This window comes from Scatophagus argus, chromosome 4 (assembly GCF_020382885.2).
Source record: "Scatophagus argus isolate fScaArg1 chromosome 4, fScaArg1.pri, whole genome shotgun sequence".
NCBI classification, from domain to species: Eukaryota; Metazoa; Chordata; class Actinopteri; family Scatophagidae; genus Scatophagus; species Scatophagus argus.
In genome coordinates, this window is record NC_058496.1 from 1,095,772 (window position 1) to 1,120,671 (window position 24,900).

Here is a 24,900-nt window from a genome sequence, read left to right on the forward strand (position 1 = left end):
CACATGAGGTTTGTGTATGAGTTTACATTAATAGAATTTAATCAGACTCAGTTATTTAGCTTACTCCCACTGACTCCACACGATTTGCATTAAATGTTAGATTGAACTTATGTTTATTAAAACGTTGTGTTTGGGGTGTATGGAGTGTTGAAGCAGAGTCGGGCCTGATGGGTGGATTAAAGGAGAAACATTAGCTCCATGTTGACTTTTCATTATTCAAGCAGGACTGATAACTGAGCTCTTAACCACTGCAGGCCAACAGTCCTGATTCACTTTGTGGCTTCGCTGACCTTTAGGGACCACTTTTACAACAGAGCCGTTAGCGCACGTCTTTAACCAGGCTGAACTGACAGCTCTTCACATTAAAATCTTTACAACAACTGAACTGAACTTGAACTGTCAGAGACTTCGGTGTAATCATGAAAGTATTTCTAAGATCAACGCAGAGGAGTTCTTGCCACTTTGTTTTTTAAAGCTTTACCCAAATGTTGTGTTGCTAAAAAGTAGCAAGAATTTGACAGGAAGTGAGGAGATTCCGCCTTCATAATAAAAGCCTTACATTTTTCTGATGTAGGATTTTGCATTTAAGCATTAAAATGTCCAAAAACGCCTCAACCTGTGTTATTTATTTTGTTGAGTTTTGTACTTACATGATCCCAAATGCTATTCCAACAGTGTTCAAACCCAGAGTAATGTGTAGTTTTATTTTTCAAGCTACCATTTCCTGTCACTGTCGCCTCGAGGAGAGTCAGAATGAGGAAGGAAGGAAGGCGTGACTAAAGTGAATAAAACTTTAAACATGACCTCGTCTGTGAACAGTTCTGTCAGGTAAGATAGATTTTCAACAGCAATACTAGTGACGCCAAGTCCCATGATCCCACACTGCTCACGTATTATTGTTTTTACTGAGAGACCCCTAGTGGCAGAAACTGTGTACTGTCACTTGATGTTTCTTAGCTTTCAGAATCGGAATCAGCTTCAAGTACGTGTGACTCTACAAGGGGTTTGACTCCGGATTTTTCTCTCTCCTGTGCACCATACAAAATACAAGATAACAAATTATAATAATAATAAAAAGTATTTACAAGAATAAAATAAAGGATCTAAATATATGTACATGTAGTGCAAACAGTGCGATGGTTTTCATGATGTTTTTTGACTCTGTGATGTTTCCTTTAAATTCAGTCAGAACGTGAAGCGTTGTGTAAACGTGCTGCAGTTCTAACTCAGACTCTCGCGATAAAATCTTGTATGCTAGTTAGCAACACCTGTATCACTAGCTAGCGTAGGTGTTTCACTTTAACCAGTAACTTAGAGATAAAACTGACGCAAGTTTAAACAAATTTTAGGCAGCAGAAGACAAATGCAGCACATCCAAAAGGTAAGTCTCATACCTCAAAGGCAGCTTTTGTTGTTCAGGTGAAACGGCGCGGACCTTTTTATCTCAGGCAGAGTGAGAGAGAGGATCCTACTGCGCATGTGCAGAGGAAGTGTCATCACTTCAGCTGATCTCTGACTGAGGGAGTTGATTGTGTTTCATTGCCCTCTGGTACAATTTCTCCCCGTTGTCCCCAACTTATTTGTGATTATGATATGGAAAAACCCGCCACCGGGTTTTTATTTTGAAAGGCTGCGGCGGAAGCGGTGCAGGTGATGTCTGTAAATTGACGCCGAAGCCGCGTGTCTCGGTGGTGGGATGAGTGAAAGACAGCAGCGGGGACTGAGCGGAGGAGGAGGAGGAGTCTGTCCCAGCCTGCATCTGGCCCGCTCCCCTCTCTGTCACCCCGGGCCAAACCCGCCCCGCTGCTCTCACTCACTCTGCGCCTGTCCTCCAGCACGGTACGGCTCGGCTCGGCTCGGCTCGGACACTCACTCACACTCGCAGCGAGGACACGGAATGGAGACGGAAGGCAGCCAGAGCAGTCTGTCCACCACGGACTCCCCTCACGACCCCTGGTAACGGACACAAACTTTCTTTTTACATAATTGTGGCGTTTTGCGGCAGGAGTCTGGTGTGCAGCCAGACTCACACCTCCACACGTCTAAAACCCGGGATGAGACACTCGCAGAGTCCGTCTTTACCTCCAGTTTTACACTTTGAAAACCTCAATAAGAAGTTTGTCTCACCGTGTGAGTTAACCTCACTCAGTCCTGCCCCTGTCAGTATGTACATTTAGCATATTTTCTCTCTTTTTTCCCACAGCAAAATGTTCATAGGTGGACTCAGCTGGCAGACAACACAAGGTAAATCTCTTTCCACCAGGAGCTCTCACAAAATGCCACCGTGTGTTTAAAAGTCCTGGCGTGGATCAGACGGAGCTGTGTTTCTTAATATTTCTGTTTGCTAACACTGAATTTGTTTACTTGTATTCACTCTTTTGAATATGAATTCAGGCTGAATGCAGCCATTCAGAACTCCCACAGAATGAATGAGTGCTTCTTTAATTTGAAAAAGGGTGAAATCAGATTATTCAGTTTTCACAAAATGGTGAGAGAGTTTAGTGGAAATTATCAGGCGGTTTCACGTCTTTCGAGTCCACACATTCGGCTGAAAACTGTGTGAAGTTTGGTGAGTGAAATCTCAGCAGAGTGAAAAATCTCTGCGGCCAGACTTCTTGCTGATTTTCTGTTGAAAGGTTTCCTGTTGACCTGTTGATTGTCTCGTTGTGTCCTCCCAGAGGGTTTGAAGGAGTACTTCTGCAAGTACGGCGAGGTGAAGGAGTGTATGGTGATGCGAGATCCGGTTACTAAGCGCTCGAGGTGAGGGAGCTGAAAGTTTATCTGACCTCCGTGATTCCTCCCTGCTCGTCGTTACATGTCAACATCAGTTTCTGTGTCATTAATACCTCCTCCCCCTCCCTGGTGTCCGCAGAGGGTTTGGATTCGTCACCTTTGTCGATCAGGCCGGCGTGGATAAAGTTTTGGCCCAAACCCGCCACGAGCTGGACTCCAAAACAGTGAGTTCTCTGTGTTTACTTCCCACCACCGGCTAATCCCGTTGCACAGTGTTTGATCAGTGGATTTCCCAATAATCTGCCCGAGAGGTTGTGTTTGTGCTGCCACACCTCACATGTGAGTGTGTCGCCCAGTGTCCATTTCCATAGAAACAAGGGGAAGCTCTCAGCGCCCAAAAACTTTGTTCCTGCTTCTTTTTTTTTCTCCATCCCCAAGAGGCAGAATCGACCCCCCCACCAAAAGAAAAAGTCTCTCAGTTGAAACCCGTGAATGCAACCTGAAACCATCGAGGTGTGAAAGCGGCAACAAACAAACTCCCACAGCTTCCTGTCAGGGAGAATAAAACTGAAGATTTCACCTGTGTGAATTCTAACTTGAAATGTATTAATCGCCTGTGTTGCTGTGTGCGTGCGTGTGTGCGCGCGCGTGTGTGTGTGTGTGTGTCTTTGTCAGTAATGAATGTGGGCCGGTCTGGGAACAATGTGGCCCGTTGGTCACCATAGGGACCGCTGCCCCCGCCTCTCTCCTCTGTGGGAGTGGTGATGGCTGCTGCGGGTTAGTCACTGTATTGAAATGAGGGGAGCCCGTTTCTTCTTTCCCCTTTTGTGCTCTGACTGATGCACCTTCTCCAGCCTGTGGAGGATAAGTGGAGGCGCTGGGGAGGGAACGAAGCGGCTGGGAAGGAAATGAGTCTGAAACTGTCAGCGCCGGTCTGACGGGGAGAAGACTTGGTGGTGTCCGCACCAGTGGCCTGCTGCCACAGTGTAGTGTCACTTGCAGGCACCACAGCTATGACAAGTAGCGCCATCATGGTTGGACGCCACTAACTCGCCATGGGGTTTGTTTCCATAGTGACCCCCCCCCTCACACACACACACACACATTTGAAGAATGGCTCTGTCACAAAAGGAAAAAAGGAAGATAACAATGCACATCATTTACAGTCAATTCTTGGACACCAGAAATCAGGACGGCACCGACACTCCCAGGGAGTGGAGGCCATGATGCCGTTTATCCTCGCATCGCCTCCTCTTATTAAATTTATTCATGGAAGACCCCACAGATGACGATTCCCCTTCTTTTTAATTTCTCCTCTCAACTTGTGCGTGTTAAGTGGGCGCGCAGCCCGGCGGGCCGTGGCGGCGCCGGCGGCTGGGTGTGTCGGCGAGCGTTTGGAGGCCTCGGTGATCAGCCACGGGGCCTTTGAGACGGCTCGCCCTGCCCCCCTCTCGCGCTCTCACGCAGGCAGGTTATCCTGTTAGAGAGCCCAGAGAAAAGTTCTCCAGTGGCAACAGAAAGAATGTGCCACGCTGCGACCGAGTGAGCCGCCGCGGCGCTGGAATTAACAGAGCTTTGCACAGCCGAGAGGCTAAAGAGCAAACACGGCGCTGCAGAGGAATTTATTGGTGCTTATTGTGTTGAAGGACAGATGCTGCCCGGTTTTGACGAGTGTAGGAAGGCAGGTTTTACTGTGACTCGTGTAACTGCCCCTCTGGGTGCCCTCCCAGCTTCCTGCTGTCTGTAAAGTCAGCGGCGGCCGATGCAAACTGCACCTTTTGTGGGACAAAGTTTCCATTCAGCCGCAGCTCCGAGGTGCACGGCGAACAGTTTTACAACAAAGTCAAACAGCTCTGTTCGCAGTTGCAACGTTTGTGGCCTCCGTTAACCGTTTCCACTCCGAGTGGAAAGAAGAGTGGGGGTGGGTGGGGGCAGGATGACCCCATCTGTGATTAGTGTGGCTCTCCTGCCTAATAGGATTGGAGTCAACAAGCTTGAGTTGCTCCTCAGCGAGGTTGAGTGCTGCCCAGTCGGCATATTGTGTTGGGTGTGTTTCCAGCTCAGGCTGCGGCAGGCGTAGCTGGGATGTAGTTGGTTAAAGCAGATTGCCCCGATTTCCTAAACCTCCCTTGGATTTACGTCCAGCTTCTTCCCAGTTGCCTCGCTGTGAGGGTGGACACGTTCGGCCTTGAATGTCGCTCGTAAGGTTTTCTAATTTAAAGATCCAAGCAGGTTTGTTAAAACCTTATTTTGTGTCCAGTGCGTTTTTTCCCCCACAAAAAGTTTCAATTAAAGTTCCATTCTGTGTGTTTGGAGGCTTCAGGTTTTCACATCACACTTGTACGATGGCCTGTGATTGGCTGGTAAACTGATGTCACAAATCACGCTAATACAAAAATGTGTTAATCTCAGATTTTAGGTAAGTACAAGGAAACTTCCTTCCTGCAGCAGCTGAATGTGAACGCGAAGCTCAAACATCCTGCTGATGTGACAACAAAACGAAATAAAATCGATATGTCAGTGTGTCGATGTTCATGAGGTGAGAACCGTGACGGTGAATTTTGGCATTGGAAAAAGTTGCATTTGCACCAAAAATTAAAATGCGTCAAAGACCTTTTTTTTCCAGTTCCAAGTATTTGTTTCAGTGCCAAAGGAAGTGTTTTGAATACAAAGGTTTAAATTCTTCCGTTTAAGTTCAAGTTCTATTTTCAATGCCAAAGTTCACTTTCCTCGTTCTAACCTCACAGATTCTGGCCTGCCACAGGTCTGTTGATACTGATGTATGTGTTGACCAATATGAAACCTTCCTTTTGTTTTTACAGAATATGAAGCAAAAAAGAAACATATTTGAGTATATAAATATTAAACTCTTAGCGAAGTTTATTGTTTCGGTGCACTGATGTCACTTTGGATGATAGCTTCTTGTTAAAGCTTTAAATGTCCTGCCTGCATTACATATCACTGTCACTCGTGTCACAAAACCTGAACTGAAAAGCTAAGCATTGAAACATTTGTATTTGAAAAGGCTCTTTTGTCCTGAAACAAATATTTGGCATTGAAAAACGTTCTACAGATGTTTAATGTCAATAAAAACATTTTTATTTTTCATTGGTCCTTTTTTCAGGGCCATATATTTGTTTCAGTGACAATGCAACTTTTTTTTATATACAAATGTTTCAATGCCAACATTTTCTTTTTCAGTGCAGGTTTTATTTTCAATGCCAAATTTTATTTTGAGTGCTAAAGCTCGCTGTTCTCTCCCCATAGATTTTGTCCTATCACAGATGTACAGATCGGTACTGGTGTATATGTTGTCCGATGTGAAACCTCAACTAACTTTATTTAAACAGCAGCTTTAAAAACAGAAGCCCAGCAGAAGCCAAAGATTATTCCCTGAAACCAGAAGAAGCGATTTGACGATCAGAGCCACAGTTTCCTGATCTCTGACGTGCTGTGTGCAGCCATGTGTTTGATTCTGTCTGTGTGTGTGTGTGTGTGTGTGTGTGTGTTTTTGAATGTGCACAGGAGTGTTGGACTTCAGGAGGGTTGGTGACCGGAGGTGACTATCAGAGTAGTCTTAGCCACCATAGAAACTAAACAGTAGACTCTGCATCTGATCCTCCAGTCTTAGCCTCATAGTCTTCTCACTCTGCTCAGTAGAACAGAAGAAATGATCGAGAACAAACTTGCGGTGATGTCGACTCTTATTCGAGTAGAAACAACACTGTTGGCCTCGCGCTGGTAAACGCATGCGGTTTACCACAGAGGCTTTAGCTCTCTACTGTAGTTCAACTCTACCCTGTCATGGTTTCGGACTAATCTTAGCGCTGTACTGTCTCACCATCTGTTAGTGTAACTGCAGTACAGTGTGGAGTAGTCTAGTTGTTCTCTAGCTCCGGTAGACCAGCGTAGACTAATATAGAGGTCTGAGATTCCAGTCTGTGATTGCATCCTCATGGCATGGTGTGGTTCTCTCTGCAGCCTTAACCCGCGGGCGCGGCCACATTGTGTTTGAACTTATTCTGTTTGTAGCTGTGGAGTTGAGAGTCTCCTGGGTGTGAGGAGCTGCAGGGTAGAGGACGATCCGGATCAGCTAAACCGATGAGCCGCCGTCACAAGCAAACGCACACACACACACACACACACACACACACACACACGAACTGGACTGTGTGGATCTGCTGCCGTCCCTGTGCTCTGGTTGTCCCGTCCTCGCCGTCTTTCCGACGCCCCCCGTCCTCCTCGCCGAGCCGAGGTGCGTTTGTGTGATTGTAGCGCCTGTGTGAGATTCCAGGAGATCACATGTCACATGATGGTGACGAGACAAGCTGGGCATTCCCAGGCATTCCTGCATCTTTTTCCCAACAAGCTTTTATCCCTGATGTAAGCTTGCAGTAAGTTCGGTGACGACGCGACTCTTTTAAAGGGCTGTTTCACCCGATTAGTGAAAGCAGAAGAAGAAGGCCGACGCTCACAGCTGTGAGAAATGACACAAACACAAACAACGCCACACTCAGTGTGTGTGAACCTCAACACAAACACACACTTTGACGTGTTTGCCAAACAGATTGATAACACACTCACATGCAGAGTTATGGCGCTCATTTGATTTACTTGAGTATTTTTACATTTTCTCCCACTTTAAACTTCCCCTCCTCTGCGTTTTGCTCAGACGGACGATTTAATGTTTCGCAGCTTTAATCAGATTTGTTGTGTGGAGGCTCACAGACTTTTTCCTTCATTGACACGGTGGACACGACAGCAGCAGGCTCCGCCTCCTCCTCATTCCTCTTCTCCTTCTCCTTCTTCTTTGTTTCACAGGTGGATTAAAGATGCATTCCGCCTGCTTCTGTATCAGAGTGTGTTCAACTAAGGCAGTTCGGCTTTGTGTTATTGGCTCTGTTTATCAGCTAGAGTGTCATTATCAGGTGATAACCGATCTGCCCGACGTGTCGTACATCGCGAACCTGGAGCGACTGCAGACCGCCAGGCGGCTGCAGCAGAGCCGACTTATTGACAGAAATTCTCTGGTTCCAATAACTGGAAAAATCAGAGCATCAGATCGGCTAATCGATCCCTGCGTCGTTCCTATGGAAACTGCTTTATGGATGATCCACAGTGACTTTGTTTCTGAACAGACTTTTGTGTTACGAGAGGAAGACCTCGTTCTGCCTCAGGGCCGAGCGCTTCATCCGATTATCCTGAAAATCAGACGAGCTGCGCTTTTCTGATCAGAGCGAAATGTGTCGTAATGTTTGATTTTCAAGTGATTTTCAACATCATCAGCATCCTTCTTTAGGTCCCCACAACACACACACACACACACACACACACACACACACACACACACACACACACACACACACTCACACATACACAACACAATACACACACACACTCACACACACACTCACACATACACAACACAACACACTCACACATACACTCACACATACACAACACAACACACTCACACATACACAACACACACACACACACACACACACACACACACCTATGGGCAGGCAGGACGTGTTCTGAGCTCAGTCTGCTGTCTGGACCGGGTTGTGATCTGGTGTCAGTCTGTTTTCATCACGGCGTCGCTTCAGGACGACAGGAGGACAACATGGCTGTGATGTCATCACGTGTTTCATGACATGACGCTAAGCAACGCTTGTTTTTCCTCTCCGCAGATCGACCCGAAGGTGGCTTTCCCTCGCAGAGCTCAGCCTAAGGTGAGTGAGTGTGTGTGTGTGTGTGGAATCAGGTCTAATGCTGACATCACCTGTTGTGTGGTTGTGTGTGGTTGTGTGTTAACAAACACTCGTGCTGAGCGTCCGTATTGAGTTTCTGCTCCACTTCATCCTTCCTGGTGTGATGAGCGAATTTCCCACGAGCGAGTCCGTCATGTTGTTTTTCTGCTTCCTGGTTCTGATCACAAAGTTTCGGCACAAACACTGGACGTCCAAAGTATTTGTTGTCCTGTTGGAAGTTTAAGTTCCACCCAAAGAAAGTTGCAACGGCTGAGAGAAAAGAAATCGTTTTGTGCTTAAAAACTGTCATTAAATGTCTTTTAAGTACAAATGAAATAATCTACGTCACCTTTTCCGACAGAATGTTTTAAGGCCTTTTTAAAGACACGACTGAATTAAAAATGAAGGCCACAACAGACGGTAACAGACGGTAACAGACTGTTTCCTCCTCTTCCAGCTAGTGACTCGGACCAAGAAGATCTTTGTGGGCGGCCTGTCAGTGAACACAACCATCGAGGACGTCAAGCAGTACTTTGACCAGTTTGGGAAGGTGAGTGATGTTTAACAGAGCGTTAAGGTTGTCGCTCTGAGGCGAAAACGGGATGAAGTTTGTCAGCTCGAGCGGATTCAGAGACTTCGCAGCTCGGCCGAGTCTGATTCACCACAAAGTGTCTGAGAAAAACTTCACTCGGACGCGAAGGGGTTACTGCGAGGAGGGCGAGAAAACGCTTGGAGAGGGCGGGGAGGGAAAACTAACGAGGCTCAGAGGCTCCGGGAGCAGCAGGCGAAGTTAGAGAGGGGGGGAGGAGGGGGGAGAAAAGTTTTGTAGTGAGTGTGTGGTGATGGCGAGGAAGGAGGAGGGATTATCAGAATCTGAATTAATCTGATGTAACAGCTGCTCCTACCCACAACCCCCTCCTGGCCCGTTACCGTGGTGACCCGGCTCGCCCATTGTCCCCAAGTAATTCTGTGGGTGAGGAGTGGGGGTGGAGGGATGTCAGCATGTGAGTGCGTCGGGTGGGGGTCAGCTCAGGAGTTTAGCAACAATAAGTCCACTGAATAAACTTCATTTTCTCCGTTTGGTTTTTCATATTCCTAAATGAAGTTTTGTTCTTAAATTCTGACTTGACAGCAGACGACAAAAGCCCAACGAGGGGAGGACGGGGGAGGGAGGGGAGCGGGTGAGGGCCTGAGTGAGAGGCGTAAGAGAGGGAACTGGGGCAAAGATGGGGGGGTGACGGGGGCCATTATGCCTCAGCACAAAGCTGGACAAATATTTTGTTATCTGGAAGTTTGTGTGCTGTCGGCGCTCCTGAACGCGCCTTCTGGCGTGTCGGTAACGCGTCCACGTCCACAAACCGGACCAAAGCTTGTCCAGGTGGACAAACTGCACTCAGAACTTTTCAAAGTCACACACACAGCGTTTCAGACGTTTCCGAGCAGTTTATTTCCAGCGCCGGAGGTTCGGCCCCAAGTCTCCCCGCGCTCCCTCCTCAATCATAACGCGAGATGAATTTTGTGGGGAGAGATATCGAGGGATGGACGGCGAAATGTGGGCGCCAGCCATCCATGGAAGTTCCTGATTAGACTGCCTCACTGGACCCTTTGTGTCCCGTCCTGCTGAGGACAAAGGAGCACGGAGAGGGACGGGCAGGGGATAACGGGGAAGATGAGAGGTGGGGAAAAAAAGGCATGAGAGGGAATACTGTGCGCCATTAAAAATGTCCGCTGTTGTTTGGTGAAGTATGAAGCCGCCACGTGCAGTCGACAGGACTTCCTGTCCGTCTGCCGTGTTTTTTAGTGTCGGCTCAAAGTTTGATCTCCGGCACAAATCACGAAGCTTGCGATCGGCGCTCCTTCTCGACCCCTTCGCTCCTCGTGGCAGCGTGAGGCGTTCAGGCGTCTTGGATCAAAGTGTCAGTCGACTGGCCAACCGGACGCAGTAACAGGTCCTCTTTCACACTGACGCTCCTCGCTCACCTTTGACCTTTCTGTAGGCAAACTGCCTGCTGGGGGTCCACACACGCGCACACACACACACACACACACACACACACACACACACACTGTGTGCTGAGTGTGTGTCACTATGTGACTGTGACAAATCGTCCAGTGGAGCAGATCCAGTAAACTTATTATAGACTGAGAGCACAGATTCATTTACCGAATGTTTACTTGAGTCAGACTGGACGGACAAACATGTCAGCTTGTGTCAGGACAGAAAGAAACTCTGGTTGTGTGTGTGTGTGTGTGTGACACCTGTGTCTCTGCTCCATAAAGGGGGGCTGGGCTGGAGGGAGAGAGGTCAAAGGGAGAGGAGGAGGAGGAGGAGGAGGAGGAGGAGGAATTATGGCCGACTGTGCCAACAAACAAAGCCTCCAGGCCTCTTTGTTCTCCCTTTGTCTCCTCTTTCTCCTCCCTCTCCACTTTGACCCGATCTTTTCTTTTCTTTTCTTCGTCCCGCTCTCTTACAGGACTCTCTGTGCTCTCTTTCATATCTCCACCTGTCGCTCTCAGCCCTCATCCAGCCTCCACCTGCCCACAGGACTCACCTTTCGGCTGTGCCCGGCAGCTCGTTTCCCTCTCTTCTCCCCCACCGCTCACAGGGCATATTTGATGTTGGCTCGAGCTCTTTTATATGGACTTTTTTGTACAGTTGCCATGGGAATGTCAAACTTTGGAGCGCTGAAAGGATTATGTTCTGTCTGTGAGAGGAAGGATTGTGACTGGGGCAGTTTAGCAGCAAACTTCCAACTTTTCCTGCCAGCCGTTATGTGTGTAGGTGGAGGCGAGCAGCAGCAGCAGCAGCAGCAGCAGCAGCAGCAGCAGGGCTTGTCGTACAGTATATTTCTTCATATCTGCGCCCCCTCGGCCTCCTCTTTGTAACCTGTCTCCTCTTCCCCCTCCTCTCTGTCCATCTGTTGCTGAGCCTCCCTGCAGAACTTGAGAAGGGCTGAGGTCAGGCAATATGCCACCGCATGGCGACGGGGGGAGAGCGGGAGCAAGCACCACCTTTAAAAGCTGTGTTGTCTGTTTGTCCCCCCTCAGGTCGACGATGCCATGCTCATGTTCGACAAGACCACCAACAGACACAGAGGTGAGCCGGACTGACCCCTCCCCCGCCCCCCTCGTCGTCCTCGCTCTCTTCCTCTCTTCCTCGGTTGCTACTCTTCCTCCAGGCCTTCCACCAGGTCTATTGATCCCCCTCCACCCCCCCACAGGCCTCCTTCCTGTGGGCTGAGCTGGAGGAGACGAACAGGGCTAGTCTAATTAGCCAGTCCGTTAATCTGGATCAGGATAAAGCCTCCTTAAGCACCTCCTCCCCACCCTGGGACTGATCGATTATGACAGCCTACCAGCTTTGCCGGGCCCTTCTGGCCAGGAAGGGAGGGAAGAAAGGATGAGTGCAGCACTGATGGAGGGGGGCGGGTGGAGGTGGGGGGGCCAACGTGTTAAGCGGCTATTACAGCGCCGATTACTGCAGGCTGTTAGCTGCACAGAAATGTTTCTGCTCATAAACACGCCTTGTCCTCGCCAGGGTTCGGCTTTGTGACGTTCGAGAACGAGGACGTGGTGGAGAAAGTGTGCGAGATCCACTTCCACGAGATCAACAACAAAATGGTGAGCGGCGGGATTTGTCTGACGCGTTCATCAGAAACGAAACAGGAAAGGTGCTGATGTGTCTTCTGTCTGTGGAACAGGTGGAGTGTAAGAAGGCTCAGCCCAAGGAGGTGATGTCCCCCACGGGCTCCGCCAGGGGGCGCTCTCGGGTGATGCCCTATGGAATGGACGCCTTCATGCTGGGCATTGGTATGCTGGGTAAGGTAATATTGATCAGGACAGGAAGGATGTGGCGGCTGCTCTAAAGGTCAGCTGGCGCCTCGCGGGGGCAGCTGACCACCGAGCCGAGCGGAACCGAGTACACTTACTCAGCTAATCAAGTACTTGTACTCCACCGCGTCGCAGAGGGAAATGTTTTACTTTACTCGATTAACCTGACAGCTCGAGTTACTTTACAGATTGAGGATTTTACACACAAATAAAAATCTGAAGTAGTGATGTAAATTAAAGTACCAAAGTACAGCTGAAACTACTGTGGTCACCCTAAACCCTAAACCCTAACCCTAACCCTGGTCATCATTTTACTGCATCAGGCACTTTTATGTTTAACACTTAGAGTACATTTCACTGATTAAACTTACATAATTAACATTATCACTGCAGTACTTGTGACAGAGTATTTTTACTATGTGGTGGTGGTACTTTTATTTCAGTAAATCTGAGTACTTCCTTCAGAACTTTTGTTCCACGCAGTGCAGTTAAATGTACTCTGTGTACTCTGAATACTTTGTCACTCACAAGGGGCAGGCTAAAAACATAAAGATCAAAGTCAGTCAATCAATCAATCAATCAGTCAATCAGTCATTTGACAATCAACTGACGACATTTTTCATACGAGTGACACAAGTTGTCAGCAGAAACACAGGAACCGTGCATGTAAATAAACTGACAAATCAATAAAGTTGAGTTAAAAGCAGATTAAAACAGCAGCTCGTGAGTTTGTGTTAAAAACAGGAACTGAAGTATTTCTGATCAGCTGATCAGAAATAAAACAACAGAAGCACTCGAGGCCAAACACACCCTGACTGAGTTACACTGAGACACTTCCCACAATGCATCCCGTTAGACCCCAAAGCCCAGATAGTCCTGATGACCTCACTGTGACATCATCAGGGTTGTTTTTAGTTGAACTTTGCTAAAAGCCCCCTGCAGGTGTTTTCACCCCTCGAGGCGAGTAAACATTAGTGGAATGAACAGACTGCAGTCACGCTGCCACCTGCTGTCCAGTGTGAGAACAGCAGCTGTGATCAGACCGTGTAGATCAGAGGACACGTCACAACACTGCTGGTGTGTGTGTGAAGGCTGTTCTGAGGTCAGCTGTCCAGGTGTCAGCTTGTGTACAAAGGAAATCAGTGTGTAATGTGCACTGCTGAGAGTGAACACAAGACAAAGACAGTAATCCGCTCAGTCCGGTCCGTGTGAAGACATCCAGTCCTCAGGTGTCCGGTTTCACCCACCTGCACAGGCTGTACCAGGTGCCACAGACAGGGGGCAGCACAGCCGCACACCTGCCACACCTGAGGAACAGGTGTGGCAGCTGTTCTCTTCCAACACATCTCTGAGTTTGTCTCTCACTGACGCACTTTTCCTCCAAGTCATTCCAACAGGAAAATGTGTGACAAAGGATGACTCAGTACCACAAGATGAAATAATTATCATCACTCTGAGAAGGTTTTTGATTACGTGAGAACATTCTTGCGTTACTCACAGTGTTTTCTCCTCACATGGGCAGAACTGGGCGTCCATCTTAACTCTGCACGGTGCCAGATGTTGTCGTGTCAGCCGTGAGCCAGATGTTAACGGAGAGTTTGTTTCCACAGGTTATCCAGGCTTTCAGACTGCGACCTACACCAGTCGGAGCTACGCCGGCATCACTCCTGGCTACACCTACCAGTTCCCTGGTAATCACCGCACACCTCCTGCTCCTGACACACACGAGCTAAGATAACCACGCAGCCACGTTTAGTTAGCACGTGTTCGCTGCCGCAGGTGTACGCTGAGCCGTAAAACACCTGAATGTCTCGACAGGTGAAAGCACAGACTCTAAAATCATCCTCAAACACTCACTACAGTCAGTGAAATGAACCTCATCAAAACAAATACACACAGAAACTGTGGCCTGATGGGGGCGCCAGAGGAAAAGTCGGAGGAGCATCAAAGTAATTAGAATTATCCTCTGGAGACCATGAACACACCATGTGGACAAAAGTATTGGGACAACTCTTTATTATTTAGTCCAGGCGTGGTGTGGGCCTGTTCCTCAGGGTTTGGGCTCGGCCCCTGACTTCCACTGAAGGGAAATCTTAATGCTTCAGCATACCAAGACATTTTGGACAATGCTATGCTTCCAACTGACCGCACAAATGCTCTACTGCATGAATGGGCACAAATCCCCACAGAAACACTCCAACATGTTGTGGAAAGCCTTCACAGAAGAGTGGAAGCTGTTAGAGCTGCAAAGCTGTCTGTGTGTTTACAATGAGACGTCATTAAAGTCCCTGTTGGCGTGATGGGCAGATGTCCCAATACTTTTGTCCATGTAGTGTATCTCAAGCAAATATCACAGCAATCCTTCAGATCTTTGTAAAGAAACTTCACTCTAAACACGAACCAAACAGGATGGTTTTGGTGTCTGTGCTGGGCAGCTGTGTGTGACAGGAGACACACAGTCACAAATACAAACGTGTCCATAGGAGGACCCGAAACCCTGCAAGTGGAAAGGCTGCTTGTAAATATCAGGGAGCGGAGAAACATCTGCTTAGCTAGTGTGTGTGAGTGAGTGTGTGTGAGTGAGTGAGTGTGTGTGTGCGTAGACTTGTACTTCTATCTCTGTGAGAACCAGTTTAGGATTGACTTGATGATTGGTCTTTTGTCTTCTGTCACTTTCTGACAGACCATCAAAAGGTTCGAGGGTCCAGGGGTTTAACTGGGTTCAAGTCAGGATTAGGGTTCAGGTTAGCTTTGGGTCAGGATTACATTTAGGTTGGTGTGGGACATGTCAGTGAAGGTCCTCACACATATAGAAGTACAACTGTGTGTGTGTGTGTGAATCTGTGTGCACGTGTGTGTGTGTGTGTGTGTGTGTGTGTGTGTGTGTGTGTGAATCTGTGTGCACGTGTGTGTGTGTGTGAATCTGTGTGTGTGTGTGAATCTGTGTGCACGTGTGTGTGTGTGTGTGTGTGTGAATCTGTGTGCACGTGTGTGTGTGTGTGTATGAAGTGACCTGTAAGTTTGCTGTTTTCAAAGCTCACTGTTGAACTGAAGTTTTGTGCTGACTCGACTGTTTGCTGTTTGACGTCTGCAGTGGTTTTTAACACCACCAGTCCTCCGTCCCTCAGACCCTGTGGATGCTGATATGTGCCGTCTGTCCATCCGTCCCGCCCTCACCTGTGAGGTGTGTGTGTGTGTTGTCCAGGCTGGCGCTGTGTGTGTCTCAACAGCACTCTGATGTTTCTGTTTTAGAGTTCCACTTAGAGAGGACCCCCCTTCTGACTTCACCCCACCCCCCTGAGCTCACAGGTCAGTCAGTCCCTCCTCTGGACTTTACAAGCAGCGTGTTGTCAGTCTGCTGCACGTTAGCCTCGTTAGCATCATGACTCTTTGGTTTGCAATGTTTGTGTCTGTCAGTCCTCCTCGGCGTCGCCGTGACGACAGGACTGCTGTCAGAGGAGTTCTTACTGTTCGGGATCATCTATCAGAAGCTTCCCGGGCTCGCTGGAGTCGCACTTTAGCTTCTGTGATGAGTTAGTTGTCATGCGTTTGTACACCGACACGTTTCATCCTTCCTGTCTCTGTAGCCATTCCTCTCACAGCATATGGACCAATGGCGGCGGCGGCAGCTGCGGCGGCAGTCGTTCGAGGTAGGACTCCAGCCTGACGAATGCGTGCAGATAAAATATACTGATGATATGGAGGGTGAGGATTCATGTGATGCTTGACGTGTACAGGAAGTCAGATTAGAGGAAGGTTGAAGGAAAAGCTCGAATGTCAAACTGAAAGTCTCCCAGTGTTGAGACTTGAACAGTGAAAAGCTGCTGCTGTTTTTCCTTCCAGGCTCCACCCCGTCTCGCTCGGCTGGATTTTTAGGTACGAGCAGCCCGGGCCCGATGGCGGACCTTTACGGAACGGCCAGTCAGGAGTCGGCGGTCAGCAGTTACCTGAGCGCCGCGAGCCCCGCCCCCAGCACCGGATTCAGCCACAGTTTAGGGGTGAGAAAACGTCGGCGTCAGACCGACGGGACTTCCTGTCCCCCCGTTTGTCTCCTAGCCTTGTGATCAGCGTCATTCTGAGGCTCTTTATGTGTGTCACCGTGAACCCCGTGTGTTTGCCCCCGCAGGGTCCCCTGATCGCCACGGCCTTCACTAACGGCTACCACTGAGAGCGTAAGTCGGCCCTGTTGTTTGAGAGCGAGCCTTTGAGTTGAGCCTGAGAGTAACCCTGCTGTCTGTGGTGTCAGTGCAGAGCTGCAGACCGAGAGCTGGAAGGAGCTGAAGCTGCTCCGGAGCCGATCTGGCCCGTCTCCGTTCAGTCCACCTCTCCGACCGGGACGCCTCCTCCACCCCGGGTGTCCGCCGGAGCCTCACTAAACTCCACCTCCTGAGAAAAAGAAGAATTCGCTCCCTAAGGGGGCGACAGCGTTCATCACTACATGTTTTAGCGACGCGTACAAATGCTGTATTTTTAGTATTTTTCCTGTTGTTGCGTTTGACTCGGCTGTTGTGCTGTTTTTTGTTTGTTTCTTTGGCGATGGCCGAGTTGTTTCTTTAGCTGTTTTGGCTGTGTTTTACTTGACCTCTGAATCCGATCTCTCTGAGATGACGGGAGAAAATAATCTCCGGGCGAAGCTCGTTTGAAAGCCGGGAGCTGACATTTGTGCTGGAAAACTGTAAACGAGTCAGTGGTTCATGCTGAATTTTAACAAAACGTTTGTGATTAATACTGTGTCATAAAGTGTATATCTCGGTAGGTTTTTAACAGACTCTGTTCACTAACGATTAGTCGCAGTTCCACGATAGGCCGACACGAGCTGTACAGTTCTGTAAGATATTGTAAATATGAGTGGTTTCGGGGTGGGGGGACAAACGGTGCGATGGACTCTCTCCTCGGTCGCGGCGTGTTGGACTGTAACACGGAGCTCGAACTGGAACAACACTTTACTCCCGGAGGGGCGTGTGAAGTCACTCCTCTGTCAGCAGAGGATTAAACTCGCCGTTTTCTTACTTTGTCGTGTTCTTGTTTTAACTGTGATGTTCGAAATGTGATGATTGTTTGTGAAGGGAAGTGAAGGACGAGTGTGCAGCACAGTTAAAGGGGCACTTCACCCTAAAATCAAGTCCACTCGTTTCCTCTCACCTGTCGTGCCGCTCATCCGTCGAGGCGGTTTTGGTGGGGACGGGATCCTCCTCGGCTGAGCTGTGACGCCAGTTAGCCTCTCGTAAGTGACTCTGACTTCGGGGTGAACTGTCCCTTTAGCAGGCTGATGCTTGTGTCTGGTCTCCGGTGTGCCGTGTGCTGTTCCTGGGGTCGATGGAACCTCAGACTTCTGCAGCAGGAAGGGGCGGAGCCTGTTTACCCGTCTCCTCCCCAGCCCAGCAGTGCAGGTCCCCCGGAGGCCACAGACCAGCAGACCAAATCCATCAGGTTGAGAGCTACTGGGATGCTGCACTGGCCACCACAAACAGCCTGGACGGACTGGAAGTTTGTCGTTTTTGATGCGCTCGCTCACACTGCTGCCGACCACCGTGGTGGTTCGTACTCTGATGCTGTTCTCACTGAACAATAACAATCCTGTCGACACTGTAACATTTTCTCATTTTCCTGTCCTGTTTATTCCTTTGGGGGAAAAAAAACAACAAAACTTTTTAAAATTCCTAATAAATTATTTTAAAACATTCCATTCGCGTGTCCTGCTTGACTTCTTCTGTTTCTGTCTTTGAATGAGGAAACAGACGTTGACTTAAAGGTTGTACTGATACTGCACATGTGTATCCTGTGCAGTGTTTTGTCCTTTTTACCTTTTATTTTTTATTATTATTCACTTTGCGCCTCATGTTTCAGTGTAAAACAGCGTTGAGGCTGGAAGGCAAAGTGAGAACTTCAGGAGCTCGTTTTAACAGACGAGATATGAGATGACATGAGGGACGAGCTGAGGTACTCGTGAGTACTGCACTGCGTACGGTCACAGGTACGTGAAACAGGATATCCGTGAGGACGCCTCGGAGGACCCAGTGTGATGGGGGACAAAAACAACGTTTTGCTGAGTTGTGTAAATTTTAAGCTAAACTGCTGACAGGCCACAAAAGCTACAACACGTTCACTGTGTTCTGTGTTTGTGTCACTGTGTTTTTTTCTGCTTCCTGTGCGCTGATTGGCTCGGCCCCATTGAGTCACTGAGTGACCCTCTTTCGGGCCGCGACCCTCGGGTTGGGGACCTTTATTTTCAGACAAACCTCATTATATTCATAAGTCTGTGTTCACACGTGGTTCTTCATTCAGTTCCTGCAAAACGACACCAGTTGTTGTTGTTGTTTTGTTTATCTGTCGAACGTGCGCGGTAAACACGAGCAGATTTGTTGGTTTCCGACAGATTCGCTCCTTTCACATTCAAATCTCCGCCGTCTGAAGCAGAAACCGTTTAAAACCACCCGCTGTCGCTTTTTATCCGGCGACAAGCGGGTTAAACTTCAACTCTCCGTGGAGGCGGAAGAGGTGTGTGTTTTCTCCACACACACACACACACACACACACACACAGTGAAGCTGCCTCCAAAGAGAAAAGGCCCCGCAGGTTAGCAGGCGAGTCGGAGCTAAGAAAGACGACAAACCGAACGTTTGCTCTCAGCTGCTCGTCTCTCGTCGTTTATGTGAGGATTTCCGCGTCGTGTTCGCTTTTCAGTCCGACAGGAAAAAGTTGTGCTGCTCCCAGGCGGAACAACAACAACAGACGTGCTGACCGACAGGAAGCACCGACACATGAGCCACCACACCACAACGTCCAGGTCTGTTTTCTTCGTTTTCATGCAGCTGGTTTCAAACCGTTTGGTTCTGTTGGACCTGCGGAATGTAGTCGTTACTTCACAAGGGGCCCCTGGTGGTGAGTTCAGGGACGGCTACAGCGGGGCCCTCGGTGGTGAGTTCAGGGACGACTACAGCGGGGCCCCTGCTGGTGAGTTCAGGGACGGCTACCGCGGGGCTCTCGGTGGTGAGTTCAGGGACGACTACAGCGGGGCTCTCGGTGGTGAGTTCAGGGACGGCTACAGCGGGGCTCTCGGTGGTGAGTTCAGGGATCACTACAGCGGGGCTCTCGGTGGTGAGTTCAGGGACGGCTACAGCGGGGCTCTCGGTGGTGAGTTCAGGGACGGCTACAGCGGGGCTCTCGGTGGTGAGTTCAGGGACGACTACAGCGGGGCTCTCGGTGGTGAGTTCAGGGACGGCTACAGCGAGGCTCTCGGTGGTGAGTTCAGGGACGACTACAGTGGGGCCCCTGCTGGTGAGTTCAGGGACGGCTACAGCGGGGCTCTCGGTGGTGAGTTCAGGGATCACTACAGCGGGGCTCTCGGTGGTGAGTTCAGGGACGGCTACAGCGGGGCCCCTGCTGGTGAGTTCAGGGACGGCTACAGCGGGGCTCTCGGTGGTGAGTTCAGGGACGACTACAGCGGGGCCCCTGCTGGTGAGTTCAGGGACGGCTACAGCGAGGCTCTCGGTGGTGAGTTCAGGGATCACTACAGCGGGGCTCTCGGTGGTGAGTTCAGGGATCACTACAGCGGGGCTCCTGGTGGTGAGTTCAGGGACCACTACAGCGGGGCTCCTGGTGGTGAGTTCAGGGACCACGGCATCCCGCCGGTCTCTGCGGGCTTATGGTGGTGAGTTCAGGGACCACTACAGCGGGGCTCCTGGTGGTGAGTTCAGGGACCACTACAGCGGGGCTCCTGGTGGTGAGTTCAGGGACCACTACAGCAGGACTCCCGGTGATCTCTGCAGTACAGAACCTTTGCATGTGTGTGTCTTCTTGCAGAGTTTGATGGGATGGGGAATAGCAGCAGCGACAGATCCAGCGGCGGACAGGGGGACAGGTCCTACAGAGATGGACAGCAGGGAGGGAAAGAGACGCGTCCTCACATCCTGATGGACAGCACGGAGGACGCAGACCTCTTCCAGAGAGAAGATCAGAAGGTAAGAAACCAGGACTGAAACCAGACAGCATTTAGAGGCCCTGACGGGTCGTTTGTGTTCTGCTCATTTTTACACTTTAATTATTAATCCTGTTTGATTAATGACATCATTTTCAGTAAGACAGAGTCACACAAGACAGGAAGTATTTAAGAACTTTAAAGGGACAGTTCACCCCGAATCAAATCGTCCTCCTCTCATCTGTTGTTCTGTTTTGGTGTGAGCTGCAGACGTCTGGCTGCTCTTCAGTATCCAGGAAGCAGACGACTCCTCGCTCTGCTGGGTTTATTACATGACAGAGTAAATGAATAAAATAAATGAATATAAATAATTATAGCGTAATTAAATATAAAACATACTTTAACTACACTGAGTCATGTAGAGAATATGATTAAAACATAAACATCAGTTATGAGAAGGAAACCAAACAGCCTCAGTGTGTCTGCTGGTCAAAGAGACTTCAGTGAGTTTGGTGAATTTTACTGCTTTTCCCAGAGTCAGAAGCCAATAAATACCTTTTCTAAAGTTTCGTCAGCCACAGTACTGTGACGTCATGTCACGTTGACGTCCCACAGACATCCAGCAGCTGAGCCAATAGAGTCTGAAAACGCCTCGTCCACCTAATGGTGAATCTGACTTACCTGAAACTCCACTGAGAAGAACCAAACATTAAAGCGTCTGAGGATGTCCAGCTCCCTCACAGCTGCCCTTCAGTCAGGCCGTGTGCTGTTACCGCCCTCATTAACTCTGATATCTCGCCGTCCTCCAGGCTCCACAGGAAATACAAGAATTTCTGGCCTGGCAGCAGGATCTGGAGAGCGAAAACAAAAGCCCTTCGACGCAGGCCAGACCCACAGTGTTCAGCTGGTCGGGGGTCGCCAAAGAAGTCTTTGTGTCCGGCTCTTTTAACAACTGGGCCACCAAGATCCCCCTGAACAAAAGGTAGTCTGACTCTCTGTGACACGTCCCGTCTCTGTGTGCTGATGTCCCTAATGCTTGTCTCCCAAACCCAGTCAGAAGAACTTTGCGGCTATCGTGGACCTGCCTGAGGGCGAGCACCAGTACAAGTTCTGCGTGGACGGTCAGTGGACGCTGGATCCTGCCGGGGTGAGTGAAAGCTCTTTGAAGTCCGTCGTCAGTGTGTCGGCTCTGCTCTCACGCTTTTCGCTCTTCCTCCCAGGCCGTCATGACGTCCAAGACCGGAGCCATTAATAACGTCATCCAGGTGAAGAGAACCGACTTCGAGGTCTTCGACGCCCTCAGGATCGACTCACAGGACTCTGCAGACCTCTCAGGTACTGCAGCTGCATTCGTAACGCCGTCCAGACTGACGTGATGTGACTGAAACAGCATTTCAGTCTGCTTGAGGTGTTACAGAGGAAGAAGATGAAGAAGTCCTTCCATGTCAGGCTCTGTCAAACTGACTCGTGTCATCGTTCTTTCCCAGACTTGTCCAGTTCGCCTCCTGGTCCCTATCAACAGGATCCGTATGTAATCAGGTCCGAGGACAAGCTCAAACATCCTCCTTTCCTGCCTCCGCACCTGTTGCAGGTGCTGCTCAACAAGGACACGGGCGTCTCTGTGAGTACAGGCCGGAACAGCTGATCGTGTTCGTCACAGCATGCAGTTGAGCCCCATTCAAATCTTCTGTCTGAATCCTCCTCAGTGTGACCCGACGCTGCTGCCAGAGCCCAACCACGTGATGCTCAATCACCTGTACGCCCTCTCCATCAAGGTAAGTGACTCTGCAGGCTCTTGGAATTTAAGTGAGGAGAAAACGCTGGAGAGAGACTGGAGAAATTAAAACCGGAAACATGAGTTGTTCAGCCTGATACACATAGTGAGGCACCTCGGCCTCTTGTGGTCGGAATGAGTATTACAACAAAATGATCCTGACAAATTGTTTTTTTCCTCCTGTGAATTTTTATTTTCTGATTTGCCTGCCAGGGCTTCCGTAAACGCTGAATTAAACCCTTCTGTTAGACACTGAAGGGGTTCTGATCATCTGGTCGGGACACGTACGAGTCCGTGTGCTTCCTGTCCTGCATGGGGGACACAATGTGCATAACATGTTGGACAGCAAACATCTGCATGACTTGTGGCGTCTGTTTCAAAGGATGTAAATCCTCAGTGACGCCATCTTGAACCTGACATTCATTTTTCAATGATGTTCCCTCATTTTTCTTTTGTTATCCAAATGCTAATGCTGCTGCTCAAAGTTTTAGTGTCCAGAACCACCAAACTTTAAAGAATTTTCTAATGAAATTAAACAAAAAGTCACGTAAAAAGAGTAAACTTCTTTGCTGTATGTTTTAGGATGGCGTGATGGTTCTCAGCGCAACACACCGATACAAGAAGAAGTACGTGACCACTCTGCTCTACAAGCCCATATGATCCACAGAGCCTGCCGGTGGACACAGCTGCTGGTTTCCTTTGAACTGGACCGAAATATTTTACTGATGTTCATTTTCAAGTATTTTCCTGTGAGCTCAGTTTTGTAGAATGTTGCTTCTATTATAACTAAAGGAACAGTTCACCCAAAAATGAAAGCTCATCACCTGCTCACCCCCATGCGGTCAGTTCACTCTCCAGGTCCCCAGCTTCTTCGGGTGTTCAGGAGAACACTGATTTGGGCGAACTGCTCCTTTAAGGTTGAAACTGCACAGTCTTTGTCACTTTATGATTCAAGCTTTAAATTTCCATTTCCTAATGAGGAGTTCTATCAGTCAAGACTCCCACGGCGTCACAGTGGACCCCTGACCCAGCGTCGACTGTGACAGAAGCTCTGCACACATGACCATACAGACACGAGGACACCTTGTGACCGTTTTTTATTCCCATGATGCCTTTTTTTACAGAATCAAACTTCTTCTAAATCAGGTTTTGTTTGAAAATTATAAAGAAATTAAACTTTGAGTATGTTGAAGATCAAACACGGCCCGTGTGTCCCTCATTAGACACAGTGGACTTTGTGATCCAGGTTCTTGTAGTCAGGGTTGTACGGGTACCGAGCGAAGCAGTGAGCCGCCACCCGATCGCAGGCGCACACGGCGGCCTGGCATTTGTCGTTGGACGCTGCAGAGACAGAAACAGCAGAATGTGAAGCACAGCACCAACGTTCTCCGCAGGACGACAGAACATTTGTTTGTCGTGTGGGTTGTGTAACACCTGTATGTTTAGCTGCTTAAATACACACAGAGACACATTCATGTGCCGTGTTTACATTAAAGTCCACTGAAAACTGCTGTGCAACCTGCACTCCACCGACTGCCAGGGTCAGCAGCCCACATGTGGAGGCTCATGCTTCATGTTCTCTGACTTTCAAATTAAATCCGGCTTATTAAAAACATTTCACCACAAGCAAGCTTCAAAGTACTTGAAAATTTTATGTCAAGGCATCATCTCACCTGAGCAGGTCACCTGCTTATTGGAACAGGTGAAGTTATAAACCAGAACGTAAGGAAGATCAGCAATAGACGAACATCCAGAAATCTTTCTGCTGTCCTCGTAACATTGGTCATGAGCTTTACAGCACCTGCAGCACAGCACGAAAGGCTGCACGTTAGAGAAAATCACACGTTTCGTTGGTTTCAAAGTGACAAGACCTGTTGAGTGGCTGCTTCCTACTTGTCCACTGCATCCAGAGGGGTCCCCCCCCCGCCCAAACCGCAAAAGCAGCCGTATTCGTTGTACTTTAAGGGGTTAACACCAGGCTGAGCACACTGGATCATGTTCCCGAACTGCCACATAGCTTTGGTCAGCGGCGAACCGCTGACCACACAGGCTGCAGAGGCAGAGGAATACAAACATATGACCAACAGGTGTGGAGAAAAGAGACTAAAAGCAACACGACAGAGTGCTCAGAGTACTCAGAGTACACAGAGTACTCAGAGTACACACTGCTTCCTCACCGGTGAGCAGCAGCAGCAGCAGCGGAGAAGCCATCACCTTCATGTCTCCAGTCAGGAGAAGACGAGCCCAGTGCAGCCTGGTCTTATAGGACAGCAGGTGAGACGAGAGGGCGGGAACCTTCAGTGTTCTGACAGGTCAAATATTTGGTGGAGTTTCCATTTGAAACCTGCTGATCTTCATGTGCACATAAAAGATATAATCAGCCCAAGTCAGTAACTTCATGTTTGCTTTTTCAGACAAGACGACTCCAAGAGCAAACAGCACTTGAGATAATTTCTTCTGATCTTGAATTTGCTAATCAGTTTTTTCCCACTCACTTCGCGTTGCCTTTCCCTTCTTTAAATAGAAGTTGAATTCAAAATAACTTTCCAGCTCACAGCTGTGTAAACAGGTACAGCACTCGTCAGACTTCCCACCACTTTCCACTGGACATTTGTCTATGCTAAAGGAACAGTTCACCCTCATTCTGATGGAAACTCAGGTGAGTTTCAGTCCACAAGATATTTCTGGTGTTTCACAGTAAAAGGGCACTGCAGCTTTCTGTGAAACACCTATGGGCAAATTAGAGCCAACAAATAACCAAACCTGCACGTCTCTGGACGGAGGGAGGAAGCCCTTGTGCCATGCAATGGGCCTCCCTCAGATCTGCAGCCACAGTCTATAAGCCCTGTGTGACCTCAGATCTGCTCCCTGTTCTCCTTCAGTGTCTGCTA

General features: G+C 49.0%; 3 protein-coding genes across 6 annotated transcripts; 2 read left to right on the forward strand and 1 right to left on the reverse strand.

The window, feature by feature from the left end:
* Window positions 1-1,241: 1,241 nt before the first annotated feature.
* msi1b (musashi RNA binding protein 1b) lies at window positions 1,242-18,003 on the forward strand. Of its 4 annotated transcripts, none has more exons than XM_046386640.1 (15): window positions 1,242-1,381; window positions 2,204-2,244; window positions 2,679-2,760; window positions 2,873-2,957; window positions 8,427-8,468; window positions 8,944-9,036; window positions 11,535-11,583; window positions 12,025-12,107; window positions 12,188-12,305; window positions 13,928-14,008; window positions 15,570-15,626; window positions 15,905-15,967; window positions 16,161-16,315; window positions 16,444-16,489; window positions 16,564-18,003. In XM_046386640.1, exons 2-14 carry the CDS (start codon window positions 2,208-2,210, stop codon window positions 16,483-16,485), a joined length of 987 nt encoding a protein of 328 aa, XP_046242596.1. In that variant the 5' UTR covers window positions 1,242-1,381; window positions 2,204-2,207; the 3' UTR covers window positions 16,486-16,489; window positions 16,564-18,003. The 4 variants fall into 4 exon arrangements, 3 of the variants coding, with proteins under 3 accessions (XP_046242596.1, XP_046242595.1, XP_046242594.1); XM_046386639.1 differs by lacking the exon at window positions 1,242-1,381 and adding an exon at window positions 1,513-1,956 and having other exon boundaries at window positions 16,569-18,003; XM_046386638.1 differs by lacking the exon at window positions 1,242-1,381 and adding an exon at window positions 1,515-1,956.
* Window positions 18,004-18,577: 574 nt separating this feature from the next.
* On the forward strand, window positions 18,578-23,208 carry prkab1b (protein kinase, AMP-activated, beta 1 non-catalytic subunit, b). Its single transcript, XM_046386644.1, has 8 exons — window positions 18,578-19,104; window positions 20,121-20,278; window positions 21,045-21,217; window positions 21,289-21,382; window positions 21,456-21,570; window positions 21,723-21,856; window positions 21,942-22,010; window positions 22,592-23,208. Exons 2-8 carry the CDS (start codon window positions 20,132-20,134, stop codon window positions 22,667-22,669), a joined length of 810 nt encoding a protein of 269 aa, XP_046242600.1. The 5' UTR covers window positions 18,578-19,104; window positions 20,121-20,131; the 3' UTR covers window positions 22,670-23,208.
* pla2g1b (phospholipase A2, group IB (pancreas)) lies at window positions 23,090-24,322 on the reverse strand. The gene is made up of 4 exons (XM_046386650.1): window positions 24,187-24,322; window positions 23,903-24,059; window positions 23,683-23,810; window positions 23,090-23,350 (listed from the first exon to the last, which is right to left on the reverse strand). Exons 1-4 carry the CDS (start codon window positions 24,227-24,229, stop codon window positions 23,229-23,231), a joined length of 450 nt encoding a protein of 149 aa, XP_046242606.1. The 5' UTR covers window positions 24,230-24,322; the 3' UTR covers window positions 23,090-23,228.
* Window positions 24,323-24,900: the final 578 nt, after the last annotated feature.

Excerpts from the sequence above, each read along its gene's own strand:
- msi1b (XM_046386639.1), top strand. The coding sequence starts at position 1,697 with ATGAGTGAAAGACAGCAGCGGGGACTGAGCGGAGGAGGAGGAGGAGTC. Across the intron at positions 11,584-12,024 it reads GACCACCAACAGACACAGAG|GGTTCGGCTTTGTGACGTTC; the intron begins GTGAGCCGGACT and ends TGTCCTCGCCAG. Across the intron at positions 15,627-15,904 it reads CCACCCCCCTGAGCTCACAG|CCATTCCTCTCACAGCATAT; the intron begins GTCAGTCAGTCC and ends CTGTCTCTGTAG.
- prkab1b (XM_046386644.1), top strand. The coding sequence starts at position 20,132 with ATGGGGAATAGCAGCAGCGACAGATCCAGCGGCGGACAGGGGGACAGG. Across the intron at positions 21,857-21,941 it reads ACAAGGACACGGGCGTCTCT|TGTGACCCGACGCTGCTGCC; the intron begins GTGAGTACAGGC and ends AATCCTCCTCAG. Across the intron at positions 22,011-22,591 it reads TGTACGCCCTCTCCATCAAG|GATGGCGTGATGGTTCTCAG; the intron begins GTAAGTGACTCT and ends TGTATGTTTTAG.
- pla2g1b (XM_046386650.1), bottom strand. The coding sequence starts at position 24,229 with ATGAAGGTGATGGCTTCTCCGCTGCTGCTGCTGCTGCTCACCG. Across the intron at positions 24,060-24,186 it reads GCTGCTGCTGCTGCTCACCG|CCTGTGTGGTCAGCGGTTCG; the intron begins GTGAGGAAGCAG and ends CTGCCTCTGCAG. Across the intron at positions 23,811-23,902 it reads CCTCTGGATGCAGTGGACAA|GTGCTGTAAAGCTCATGACC; the intron begins GTAGGAAGCAGC and ends GCTGTGCTGCAG.